At 48.9% G+C, this 13806-nt stretch overlaps 1 protein-coding gene across 1 annotated transcript in view; it reads left to right on the top strand.

The window, feature by feature from the left end:
• Window positions 1-13806, top strand: part of ALDH1A3 (aldehyde dehydrogenase 1 family member A3) — a 37624-nt gene that overhangs the window by 10863 nt on the left and 12955 nt on the right. Inside the window, exons 4-9 of the mRNA XM_017863389.1 lie at window positions 2246-2375; window positions 2693-2754; window positions 3725-3853; window positions 5710-5823; window positions 7842-7944; window positions 10333-10517. Coding sequence (XP_017718878.1) covers window positions 2246-2375; window positions 2693-2754; window positions 3725-3853; window positions 5710-5823; window positions 7842-7944; window positions 10333-10517 — 723 coding nt within the window. The remainder of the gene's footprint in view (window positions 1-2245; window positions 2376-2692; window positions 2755-3724; window positions 3854-5709; window positions 5824-7841; window positions 7945-10332; window positions 10518-13806) is intronic.

Genomic DNA, 13806 nt, shown 5'->3' with positions numbered 1-13806 from the left:
AAAGGATGACTGTTTCAATATGTAGTTAGCACTTATACTCACTCACCTGCAGAATTTTTTTCTAATAATTTCCCATCTAAACCTATCATGACCTGGGTTTTGCTCAGAGAAAATCCATAAAACCAACCTGGTAAATTCATGTTGTCATTCCAGTAAGCAAACTTGCTGAAGTTAATAACAAAAACAAATAGCAATGCTTGTTGAATGCTCGCCATGGATCCGGCTTGTTGTAGCAATGCTTGTTGAATGCTCACCATCACCCGCCTTGTTGAGCCGTAGGATTTTTTATCTCACTTCAGAGATGAGAAACTGAGGCCCAGAGAGGTTAAATAACCTCTCCCAGGTCACTCAGCCAGAGGCGGTAATCTAGGACTGGAGGCAGAATGTTGGCTCCATGTCTTGCACTTACCCTCAGTGCTGGATGTTGAAGTCCTCTCTCTTTTTCCATCCCAGAAAAGAGCAAAGAATACACTCCTGGTTCCACCAACAGATATGCAGTTACTGTCTGGCAAAGGTCAGTCTTAGAGGCCTTTTGGCACTATTTGCGATTGCTAGGTTTCCCCTGGAAAAATGAAAGTTCCCACTTGAGTGAAAATCTACAGGAACCAACAGTAGGGTATACTTGATGTCACACTGGCCTGACTCAATCCCTGAGCGGCAGCTGCTGGGGGCAGAACACACACCCCCAACCTAGACCAGTCCTGTGGTCTTCAGCAACCCAGTGCCCTGTCTGGGTCCCCAGCTGAGGATCACCAAGCCCTTCTCTGGTGCCTAAAGGGAAGATGATGATAATCAGTGTAATCATCAGTGTTCTCATGTGAACACCAATCTAGCACTGTGGTTGGTGCTCTGTGTCCACTGACTCCTTTCACTCTAACACTGGCCCTGTGAGGTAGGAACCATTATTATTCTTATTTACAGATGAGGAAACTGAGGCAGGGAGAGATTCCAGGACTTACCCAAAGCCCACTTACTTAACTAGGGTTCAGCAGATGTGGTGGCCTCCTAATTAGAGGGGGCTTGGTTCATTCCTGAAGCAAAGGGGAGCTGGGGTAGCCCGAGCATCTGGAATGGCTGTCCTGCAGTCTTTCCAGGCACACGTGTCCGGAAGCAGCCTCTAAAGGCCGGTTGCTGTGCTGGCCGGAAGTAGATGCCCCGAATTCAGCTGCTGCCTCACTGGGTGGCCTTGGCCAAGTCACTGGACCGTTAGTGTCTGTGCCTGCACCTTGAAGTGGGAATACAGTCACTGAGCTCAAAGGGTGAGACGTCGGGGAGTACGCTGGGGTTAAAGCCCTGCGCCTGAGGAGGGGCCTGGGTGAGATATTGGGGAGTGTGCTGGGGTTAAGGCCCTGGGCCTGAGGAGGGGCCTCTTCTTCCTTTGTCAATCATCACCTCACTCTACTGACTCTTTCACAAGAATCCAGCCCTGGGCTATGTGTCAGGGCGGCCACTTCCTGCAGAGGCGGATGACTGGTGGTTTCAGCACTGGGCTCAACTGGGGCCACTTGTCTGAGGGACAAAGGGGTTCTCTTCCACCCAGGCTGGAAATAGAAAAGAATCCCTGCCATTGAGTGGCTGCACACTCGCCCTGGGTAATCACCTCCCTCACCAGCAGGGCAGTCTGCTCCCTTCCGACTCTGCATCCGACTCTGCATCCGGCCGGACTCTGCAGTGCAGGAGGGAAGGATTGCATCTTTGTGCTGGGGGCGCGACCCTTCTTGGCTCAGTCACTTTCCACAGCCACGCTGGCCAGCCTGGCTGAGAAGGAAGAGCCTACATCTTCCCTTTCTCTTTTGTTCGAGGAGGGCAGCTCCCACTACAGCCACCCCAAAGCCAGCTAACCTTCAGAGAGCTTCCTGGGAACACACAGGCACACATGACTGGCCACACGGCAGAGGCCACTGTGCTACAGATGGAAGATCAGATGCCAGTGTGCATTCCTTCCCAGCACAGCTTTAAATCTGCCTTGCCTCCATGCATCCTTCAAAGAGGGTGCATGCCTACGTTCTGGCCCACCACCCCACAGCCCACTTTAGGTGTTTTGAAATAAAAGCAATCCTCACACTCAGGGACAGGCCTCACCTTACATTTGGTGTCATGCTTTCTGAAGAGGTACATCTGACTATGAGGTCTACAGAGTGATGTCCTAGGACTGTGTTCTCTCCCCAACTTCCATCTTTAACAACCTGACAGTACAAAAGAAAAGCAAATCATGTCCAAAACAGACATCATCTTGTTATTGCAGGCCTTGGAGACGATGGATACAGGAAAGCCATTTCTTCATGCCTTTTTCATCGACCTGGAGGGCTGTATTAGAACCCTCAGATACTTTGCAGGGTGGGCAGACAAAATCCAGGGCAAGACCATCCCCACAGGTGAGCAAGGTGGATTATAGCTTATATTATAGCTTATATTATAGTCCCTTTGGGGCTATGTCTTTTCATTAATCCAGAGCCCCTCCTGACTATTTCCCCAAGTCACCATTCCCAGCCCCACTCCCTCTCCAAATGGTACTGCCAATTCTTCTTCTAAGAACTTCACTTTTAAAGTTGAGGTCAAATCACTTCTGTGTATAATAGACAAGACGTCAATCTGGCACCCTTGTTGGTTTCTTTCCTGTCTTTTTATTACTTCAAGTTTCTAACCTGGATTAAGTGAGTGTGTCCTTTCCCACCATGTAACCCTCTTCCAGATGACAACGTTGTGTGCTTCACCAGGCATGAGCCCATTGGTGTCTGTGGGGCCATCACTCCAGTAAGTATGGCAGCTTTTCTCAGTAGATTCTATGTAGATCCCGCCCCACTGCCCTGTGTCCTTTGGACTCAATTTCTGGTGTGTTTTTATCTGATTGCACCAGCATTGAACAAGCATTTTCTTTGTGGCATGGAACTCCATGCTTGGGGGCTGTTGAGAAGGATTAGACCCCATTTCTGCTCTCCTAAGGCCGGCTTTAGGCATGCCACAGAAAGCACTGTGCATTCCGGCCAGAAAGCACTGTGCATTCCAGCCAGAGTGGTCAGGAATGGCCAGCATTCCCAGGAAGGTAGTCTCTTAACTGAGCCTTAAAGATAAGAAAGACTTGTTCAACAACAAAAATCATTTTCCAAGGAGTAGGAATGGCCTAGGCAAAAGTGTAGAGGTGTCTGGGCTACTTGGAAGGGAATAGCAGGAAAGGTGGTGGGGCTAGAGCTCAGGCAGGAGCAAAAGTGAGGAAGAGGGTGCACACACGTGGCAGGTGGTATGGGCCAGCTTCCAGCAGCTTTGGCTGCCAAGGAGCCGGGACTTTATTCATTGGGCAGTGGGGATGCTTATAGGTGCCCAAGAAATGCAACAGTGTTGCCTGTCTGTTTGGGACGCCTCTGGCCATTGCAACAACAGCCAGGTAGGAAGCTGGAGAGCCAGGTAGCAACCTGAAGTGAGGGTTGGAAAAGTGCCCATGGAGGTAGGGAGGAGGACACATCTTCAGCAGACGTTTTAGAGGGGGAGGTAGAACACATACAACAGCATCCTCTTTGCAAAGGCTACCTGTTAGTACCACCCAGAATGCAGCTTAAGAAGTGCTATGCAGGAATGCAGTTCTGATCATTGCACACTCCTATGTTACCCCATATACCCCAAATCCAGACCATGAAAAGCAAGTGTCCTCCACAAAGGCATCACTGGGCACATGGGACAGGGTAGGAGGGTGGATCTGGGCCCCCAAAGCCCCTGTGCTCTGTCGCAGTGGAACTTCCCCCTGCTGATGCTGGTGTGGAAGCTGGCACCCGCCCTCTGCTGTGGGAACACCATGGTCCTGAAGCCTGCGGAGCAGACACCCCTCACCGCCCTTTATCTCGGCTCTCTGATCAAAGAGGTGAGACATCCAAAAAGAAAATATCACGTGTTCTTGGTAACATTCCCACTCCTAGGAACCAGGCCACCGTCACGAGATGGGACAGTGGCAGACTGCTGGCAATCAAGTGGGAAGGGAATGACTCCCAGTGTTTTGCTTGGCGACTGCACGTTCTTTCTCCTGCTTGTGGCCACTGAGCTGGAGAAACTCCATTCCTCCCAGTGGTCTTAATGAGAATGCTTAACTCTTATTATGGGCTCAAACCTATGGTTGAGGACTCAGTGGTTTGTCTAGAGAATTTGCATGGGGGTCAAGCAAGAGGGAGCCAAATATTTGGGAGGTTCTCTGGGATTTGCATTCTCAGATTATGAAATGGTCTGTTTTTCTCTGGAGGGGTGGCCTTGCCAGCTCCAGCTGGGCGGCTGCAGCTATCTGTGTGCCGGGTCCCTGCTAATCAGTACCCTCTGCTCTGAATGCAATCTCTTCTCCCTCAGGCAGCCAGAACTTAGGGAAATAGAGGCCCAAAGGGACACCTCCTTCCAGAGATGTCAGTCCATCCCCACGGTGTATGGAGCAAAGATTTAGAGAAAGCAACAGAAAGCAAAGAGGGACAGAAGGAAAGATCCATTCCTTTCTCTTCTTAGTCAGACTGATATGACTGGGAGGCAGGTCCACGGTTGCTTAGAGGAGAGGTGGGAACAGCTGGTGATGAGTCAGTTTCTCGCTTTCCTTTGGTGATGTGGGGCATAATTAAGTCACACTGGTGAGACTTAGGAATTTGAAAATCTCAACTGTTAAGAAACAGTGCCTAAAAATCTAAAGACTCAAGCACCGTGCCTAAAATCTTGACCTTCTGAAACAATGTGTTCTAAGTAAGCCTCAGGTCAGGTGGGGAAGAGCGTCCTCCACCTCGTTTGCTTTTCTTGCCTGATAAAGAGGCTCAGTATATGAAAAACACGAGGCATGAACATGAACGAGGTGGCAGTCCCTGCCTTCCAGAAGGGCTTGCTCCAGGTGAGACCTAGGTTGAACAAGCAAATAACTTTAAGGGAGTGATACCTTGTCACCATTTGGAACAATAATGGGTCTGATTAATAAATGAAAACTGGGCCGGGAGCGGTGGCTCACGCCTGTAATCCCAGCACTTTGGGAGGCCGAGGTGGGAGGATCAGGAGGTCAGGAGATCGAGACCATCCTGGCTAACACGGTGAAACCCTGTCTCTACTAAAATACAAAAAATTAGCCAGGCATGGTGGCAGGCGCCTGTAGTCCCAGCTACTTGGGAAGCTGAGGCAGGAGAATGGCGTGAACCCAGGAGGTGGAGCTTGCAGTGAGCCAAGATCGTGCCACTGCACTCCAGGCTGGGTGACAGAGCGAGACTCCATCTCAAAAAAAAAAAAAAAGAAAAGAAAAAAGAAAACTGAAGCTCTGGACAGATGTTTTGCAGGTGCCTCTGATCCTGGGCAGGGGGTTGTGATCAAGCTGCCCCTCTCCCCTTAACACATACACACACACTCTCTCACACACACACACACACACCCCACATGGAAAGGTGCTGTGCTACAGGCGGGCCATGGCCACCTTGCAGCATAATGACACATTTGCACTGCACATCACTTTGGGATGGGGTCCCCCTGGAAGGAGAAGTGGGCATCTCCCCTTGCCCAGCCTGCATACTGAGCTGGCAGCAGGGGGTGAGAAGCCCAGGTCAGCTCCCAGGGTGCCCAAGGTCAACTGCATCTGGGTCCTGGGTAAATCCACCCCGGCCCGGGCATCCCTGTGGAGATGTGACACAGCCACGGCTCTCTAGGCCCAAATGTGGATCCACGGCGGATGAAGTCTGTTCTTCTTCAGGTGCTATCTTGGTTTCTTCCCAGGCCGGGTTCCCTCCAGGAGTGGTGAACATTGTGCCAGGATTCGGGCCCACAGTGGGAGCAGCAATTTCTTCTCACCCTCAGGTCAACAAGATCGCCTTCACCGGGTCCACAGAGGTAACCCTCCTCACGGGGTGCTGGTGAAAGTGAAAGTGGCACGTTACTTGACACCTGTGAACTTTTCCTTTGACAGGCTTTAATATGGTTTGTTTTTCTTCTAAATTTGACCATGTTTTAGTATATAACAACCAGTTTAAAAAGTCACTGGTCTGGTTTCCAAAGTAAATAAATATCCAATAGAACTCAGAAGCCTTAGAAGAAAAGATTGAGAGATAAGATAAAGTAAAAATGTAAAATATTCATTTGTCAAACAACACCATAATTAAGAGATAAATAACAAGCTCAAAGAAAAATAGTTGTGATGCATGCAGTGCTCCAGGAATTTATATCCATCATATGTAAAGTGCTCCTACAAATCAATGAAAAAAAAAACTGAATGGTAGAAAAATGGGTAGTTCAGAGAATAGAAATACTAAATGCCCAATAAGCTTAAACTAGTTTGCTGGTAATCAGGAAAATGCAAATTCAAACAAAATCAGACTCTCCTTTTGCCTGCCAGTTAGCTAAAAACTGAAATGATACTACTGAGAATATGGGGAAGCAGGTACTCACCAACACTTTCCCTAAGATGACGGTGTTTTGATAGCACTCATCCAACATTTAAAAGTGAAAAACGTTTTGATTCAGAAGCTCCATTTGAAAAACACAAACTACTTAAAGAAATGGTCTCAGAAGGCTTCAGGGACATATTTTCAAGGATGTTATGTTCATTCTATGAAATGTTTTACAGCCGTTACAACAAGGAAAGCTGTCCATGATCTATTGCTGAAGCACACAACAGCAAACTGTAGAAAATTATCCACAATATGATCCCATTCATAAAAGCGTGTGCTTGTAGAAGTAGAAATTGTCTGGAAGGATTCCCAAGAAATCATTACTGATTGCCACCTATGGGGTGGGCTCAGGGGCAGAGCGGGAGGGAAGCTGAAGACTTTCTCCCTTGAATTTACATACATCTCTGTGTGGAATTACTTCTAATGAGAAAGTACTTCTGTACTTAAAAAAGAAAAAAACACCCACTGCAATCAGTGTCCCCATCCCCCTCCTCAGTTAGTCCAGCCCTAATGGATGCTGTTACTCTCCTTGGGGACAGACATTGTCCCTGTGGATGGATTCCAGATCTCATTCAGCCATCACCCATGAGCTTGCTGATGTTTAAAATGCACTTACACCTTAGCATTGGAGAAAACAGTTTCAGACCCGAAAGAGCCCGGGCCACCCCTTGCTAGCTTCTGGCTCTAGGCCTCCGTGTCTGTGCTGGTCTCTGAGGGTCTTCCCAGCTCTGAAGTTCATGGTGCTAGGCTTTACTTGTTACCCTAGATAAGTCACCAAGTCATGTTGGGCCAGCCCTCCCCTCCAGGGGTGCGGTGGGCAATGGGAGAGACCCCGTGGGGGCGTTAAGCATGACTGGTGAGTGGCTCTTCTGCTCATAGTGCACCCCTTCACTCCCTGCCTGTCTGCGGCAGCCTCAGTCTTACAGTGTGTTTCCAGAGAATTGGCTCCTTCTTATCCTGAAGGCTGGCTGCCCCCGCTACTTCTCTAACACTTGGAGGTTCCCTCAGATCACACCAAAGAGCCACACAGAACCACCTCCCTACTGGGCTGTTGGAATTTCAGCTGTTTCTAGTGAGGGGTAGAGTCACCCCGTGGTCCCTGAAGCCCTTCACCAGACTGGCTGGACCAGTCTGCTGGGCTCAGAAGGACGGGCACCAGGACAGGTGAGCGGGTGGTGGCCTTGTTTCCAGCCAGCCCTGTGGGCTCCTAGAGGCTCCAACTCACACCTGTAAGTGGAGCAGCTCAGACCAAGGATCCCAGGATGTCGTGGTCTAGCATGGGAAGAGATGCTGGCAGAGGGGAGGAGAGTGCAGTGACACCATCGGGGCCTGGAGCACCTGGGCAGAGAGCGAGGTGGTGGCAGTACCACCCGGGCTTGTCCAGAATGTTCACTGATGTTTGCATCTGGGCCAAGTTCAGCCACATTCAAGGTACATTATGGTCTGTGTTCTGTCCTGGAGGTTGGAAAACTGGTTAAAGAAGCTGCCTCCCGGAGCAATCTGAAGCGGGTGACGCTGGAGCTGGGGGGGAAGAACCCGTGCATCGTGTGCGCCGATGCTGACTGTGAGTCTCTGCCTCCTGGGCTTTGCTGGGGCTTCGGGGCACCCATCCACCTCTCCCCACTTCCTGGCCTGAATTCAAAACCAACTGAGAGTAAGATGCATGCACACACAGTGGAGATACTTCCACCCTGGGCATCCTGCCCACAGTCAGCTAGCCGCAGACAGGCAGGTAGACATCAAAATGCCAGCTCTACTTGTAGTAGAAAGATGCCTTCTACTGCCAAAATGACATGGCTTGAGTGGCACCTGAGAGGCTGCCTGTTTCTGTGCCTCCACCTTAAGTTTACCTGCCTGTTCCTGCAGAGCTGGGATCACAAGGAGCAGGTCTGACTTCTCCTTCAGAGCCCCTGGGAGGAGGGGGGAGGGCAAGTGCCGCCCACTCCCAGTCATTCATTCTTCTCCCCTCCAAGTCACATTTCCTAGCATATGTCTTAAGATCCCTGAAGAGTGGAGATGCTTTTTCCTTGTGTCTCAGACGTGATAAATCAGAGGAGGGCAGTAGCAACTGATCCTTCAAATTACCCTCTTTGCCTGGTTCTAGGCCTGCACCCCTGCCCTGGGAAGGCAACCTGCTCAGCTGTTTGGGGGCAGCTTGTGTCTTGCCAGAGCCAAATGACACAACATTAAAATATATGCTATTGCTGGCTGCCATGTCCACAAGAGGGAAGAAAGGGCTGGCCGGGCATTCATTCGCCTGCTGACAGCGTCAGCTATCAAAAGGTGTGACTTCCCAAGTGCCTTAAAACACCTTTGCCTTTAAGAATAACCTCCCCCACCTGTCCACTGGTGCCAGAAATTCCTGTCATGGAGAACAAAGCCTTTCATTTCACACTCAGATAAGGTTGGAATTGAAAATATCTCTAAGAAAAATGACCCTGGCACAATTTCTTACTAAGGCGTAGATAACTGATATCAGTTCCTTTCTGGCAGCTGGCTTTCACAATGGGAGAAAGGACAGGAGGAGGAAACAGGCTCTGAGGAAGGAAAGGGGAGCTGGGTGTGAAGATGGACTGCCCATTTCTTGCTTGGGTTAGTGTTCCAGCAGTTAGTGTGGAAGCACCGTTAGTGCTATGAAAAGCAAGTGGTTTTTGGAGCCACATGGAGCGTTTCTGGCACTGTGACTCGCATTTGGAGTCCCAAACAGCCAAGACTCCTGTTTTGCCTTCCTTTACCACCATATCTGGATACTCCGCCTGCACTGAAGTTCATCTTCTTCCTCTCTGGAGGAAAACTGCAGCTAAAGCACAGGACTAATTGTGTTTGGGGCTTGATTTTACTTACAAGGGTCATAAAAACATGCCGTGTAGCCACCTCCCACTCCTCATCAGGGCAGTGCCAGTCCACAAATTACATCCTGACATAACCAGCATCCCAGGCAAGACATCAAGGGTAACAAGCCACCATTCCCCTGCCCCTTCGCCTCACCCCTAGCTCCATTAGGAGCAGGAAATGAGTCTGTTATTTTGGAGGAGGGTCCGTTCCAAGTTGGGACCTGGCCCAGCCAGCTGCAGGGGTCGAGAGTGCAGAGAGGTACCCCCAAACCTTATGGTGCGGTCCTGCTGCCACTGAAACTTCCACAATGACTCAGATAGATAAGAGCAGCCTCCTTCTCAAAGCCAAGGGCAAAGTCCCTTGGAGCAGCCCTGATGAAATTGGAGTGGATCACCTTCCAATGCCCAGAGCCACTGCCAGCCTCTATGCAAAAGAAAGCTGCATTTCTTAAGCAAGCAATAGTGCGGGGGGTTGGTGGTGATGAAACCAGCCAAGGGTTGAACACTAGAAACCCCTCTGTGGATGTAAATGACATCCCAATACCATTCTTATCCACTAAGCGTGTCCCCCAAGATCTTATTCTCTAAACGCCCTCCAGCTCGGTTTGAATAACTGGATTTTAACTCAATGTCAGCTCTACAACTTAGAGTCAGACCTTTCAAGTCACGCACATGATGTTACCTTACTTAATAAGACCCTTCTTTTACTCAAGGTGGAAAATTTTGGCTTCTTCAGAAGTTCTCACCAGTGGGCCTACATCAATAATTACCAAAGTTTATTCTATAAAACATTAGTCCTCTAGAAAAAGGGGAGGGGAGGGTTACATAGGCAAGTGAAATGAGGAATGCTATGATTCTCTGGACTTATTAGCATATTAAAGGTACTGAGAAGTCCTGCAGTCAGGGAATTGATTTAACGCCAAACTTGGTGGACCCCAAAATCCTTTCTCCCTTCCTCTCTGGGAAAGTCTGCAAACAAAATTAATTTCTGAAATGCAGCCATCCTGGGGCCTGTTTTCTTGTGTAGGCAATTAGAATTGCAGCTGTCGCCAGTCCTGCTTTAACGACTTAATCGCTTCCTCTTACTCCGCCCGCCTCCCTCGCCCCTCCCCCTCCAGTGGACTTGGCAGTGGAGTGTGCCCATCAGGGAGTGTTCTTCAACCAAGGCCAGTGTTGCACGGCAGCCTCCAGGGTGTTCGTGGAGGAGCAGGTCTACTCTGAGTTTGTCAGGCGGAGCGTGGAGTATGCCAGGAAACGGCCCGTGGGAGACCCCTTCGACGTCAAAACAGAACAGGGGCCTCAGGTAATCCCCCTGGTGTGTCTAAACCCATGGTGCTTGTCTAGGGGCTGAAGCAGGCAGTCCCATGGCCACGGCCTACAGGGTCCCTCTCCAAGGAAGGAACACTGACTTGCCCTACCCAGGAGGCTTTCTTTTCTTTAGAACACAACACAATCCCATCAGGTCCCGGGTCAGGTCCTGGGAACTCATGGAAGGGGGCAGGACACACTGAGGCATGGGAGGAGGGCACTGTTCCCAGGGCAGAAGGCCATCTGCCTGCACCCTCCACTCTCCAGGATGGTCTCCCTACAGAAAAGGGGCTGTAGGCTGGCTGAAGGTAGCAGAGTGCAGGCAGGGTGTGGCCTGGTGTCTCAGTTGCAGCCCAAGGCCCTCAAGCCCACGTGGGTTACAGGACAAGGTGAACCATCAGAAACCAAACAATCCCAGATGGAGAGAGCCTGGGGCATGAGAATGTATCTCCAGGCAGTAGGAACATGTATCTGGAGGCCGAGTTTGGGAAGCCAAGGACAGGATGAAAATGATCATAACCACGAGATTTAATATCCTCTTTAACAGGGCACATCCTGTATCACTTTCTTACTAATTATGAAGTAAAGCAGATGGATAAATATTTAAAAGAGGGCAGCCTGACCATCCCATGCATTATTTATATGGAGCTCAGCAGCCACTCACTTTGCTTTTAGCCAAAGTCCTGCCCCAGCCACGAAATTTCAAGTCACATGCCTGTGACTTCTCCACTTGTGTCTATCCCGGGAGGCTGCCACTTCCCCCTCTGTGACAGCATTGCATGTTTACAGGGGAGGCTGCTGTGGATCTGAGCTCAGATTTGGCCCTGGGCTTTATGAAAGTCACAAAAATCCTTCCATGCCTCAGTTTCCTCATCTGGAGAATGGGGAGTAATCATTGAATATTATGAGAATTTCATGGCACCTAGGAAGTATTCAATTATGGACAGGTTTTATTTTTAAACAGGTGGAAGCTTTAAATGACAGGTTCTGCAGTCTAGGTGGTAGTGAGTGTCTATGCATGACATCAGGCTGTCCTGTGGGGATGCCCTGGCTGGGGAAGAAGGGAGGGCCTCGTGGAGGAGGGGTGGGTTTCTGGTCATTAGTGCCCACCCTCCACTGGCCCCAGCCCACACACTCCGATGCCACGTGACCCTGGCAGAAAGCACTTCTTCTTGTGGCTAACATTCCTTCTCCTCAGTCATTGCCTGCCCAGCCTCTGCCCAAACCCAGCAGTCAGTGACACAAGGTTGTCTAATGGCCTCGGTTGGATTTCAGATCTGAACGCAAACATGACCACAAGTCATTATGGAATCCACCGTGATTTTTAAAGCTAATCCAGAATCAGTGGGAAATGTGTGAACTGATCCCCATACAGAAGAAACTTTTTTACCCCATCATTATTTGTAAGTCTCTTTCCGTGGCTCTTTTCTTGGCTTATGCCTGATGTCTCAGTCTTGACTTTTGAAGACAGATACACCAAATTCTTCCAAGAGAACAGATAGAGGCAGAATGGGTGCTGATTTCATCAGTGCATTTATGCCACCGCTCAAAGTCCTTTTGAAAGCTCACTAAAGCCGTCTAACCTCAGCATATTATTTTAGCATGCTGTTACGGTTTTTTTTTTTTTTCTTCCAAAGTGCTTTTTCATCTACGGTAATAAGATTTTACTCTGAGAGGACTTACAGCTGTCTAAATAGTCCTGTCTGTCTCATGCCTGTAAAACAGCTAGCTGACCTAGATCCGGGTCCACGGCCGGGCTAGCGCTCACAGGAATGCTCCAAAATCATTCAGGTTTATTTGGCAACTGAGCAACGAGGCACATAAACATTATGCAGGCCACCTGGCCAGGCAGGATCCGGCAGCGTCCTCCCAGCAGAGAGCTGAGCAGAGCCTTGAGCCAGTCCTGTGGGGGCCATATTTCCCTGTTTCTGGTGTTGTGCCCTGCCGCGTCATCTCACTTCCTGGCAGGTCTCTCTTCCTGTACTGTAAGGCACCAGCTGACATTTCATGGAGGATTATTAGATTTAAACAATGTGTTCCTATAGACTCTCTAGGGAGTGTTGAGTTTGGATGTGTAGGGTTTCCACAGGGACCCAGCACTGCCTGCAGGACAAACAGGGTCTTCCAGATGGCATGTGCCCAGCAGCCAGGGAGGACCTGCAGTTAGGTGAAGCCCCTGTGGCCCTTTTGACCCCTCAGGGAGAAGAGCAGCTCAGCAACATCTGGAACTGTTAACCTGAAACTTGGGTCACCCAGAGAGAAGTTGAGAGAACCTTGAGCTCTTCTGGGATCTGTTGCAAAGCTGTTTTTGTTACCTTTATTTTGTTACTTGTTTTTGTTACTTTTCTTGAGTGGAGTACACATAAGTGGGTCAAATCCCAAAACGCCTGAAAACAGCTATAGTGAAAGGGTTCCCGCCCCTCCCACCCCCATCTTTGTACACCTGGTTCTTAACCCTTCCTCCCATGGGTATCCCCAGTTCTTAGTTCCTCATGTCTCCCTCTAGAATGTTTTCATGTGTATACAAGCAGATATGAATGCAAGTCCTGATTGCCTTTGTTATTTTTACACGAAAGTTACCATGATAGTATACTATCTTGCACTATGTTTATTGTTCCCTAAAAAAAACTTGAAGAGCTCTTTATACCAGTCCATGGGAACCTGCCTGATTCTTTTTCACATGTGTACAGAATTCTGCTGGATGAAGCCACCAGAATTTCAGTAACGTCTTCTGATTAGCATGTGGGTATGTGCAGTCACACACAAGCCCTCAGAGTATGTAATTTCACACACACACAAGGAGATCCCTGGGACAGCTTCCCCAAAGTGGGTTGCTAAGTGGGAACACATTTGTAATTTCCTTAAGTGTTGCTGAATTACCTTCCATAGAGGTTGACCCAATGTGTATTCCTACCAATATTCTAGAATCTTGTCTATTTCTTTACCCTTTCCAACAGAATATGGATTTTTTTCCCATCTGAGAGTTAAAAATGGTATCTTGTTTCATTTTAACATGCATGTACCTCTTACAATAAGCAAGAACATCTTTTATATATTTAAAACCATTTGTATTTCCTTTATTATCAAATGTGCATTTGCTTTGCATATTTTTCTTTCAAACTGTTGGGCATTTTTCTTATCACTTCTAAGACCTCTTTACATACATAGTAGAGAGATTAGCTTTCTATGAATATGACTTGTTAACATTTTTTCCAAGTCAGTTGTTTTGCTCTTTGTTATGATAATTTTGCTCCCCACCCCCCCACCCCCACCTCGCTCTTTTT

This window comes from Rhinopithecus bieti, unplaced genomic scaffold (genome assembly GCF_001698545.2).
Source record: "Rhinopithecus bieti isolate Rb0 unplaced genomic scaffold, ASM169854v2 scaffold_69980, whole genome shotgun sequence".
NCBI lineage: Eukaryota > Metazoa > Chordata > Mammalia > Primates > Cercopithecidae > Rhinopithecus > Rhinopithecus bieti.
This window is presented reverse-complemented; position numbering and strand designations above follow the sequence as displayed.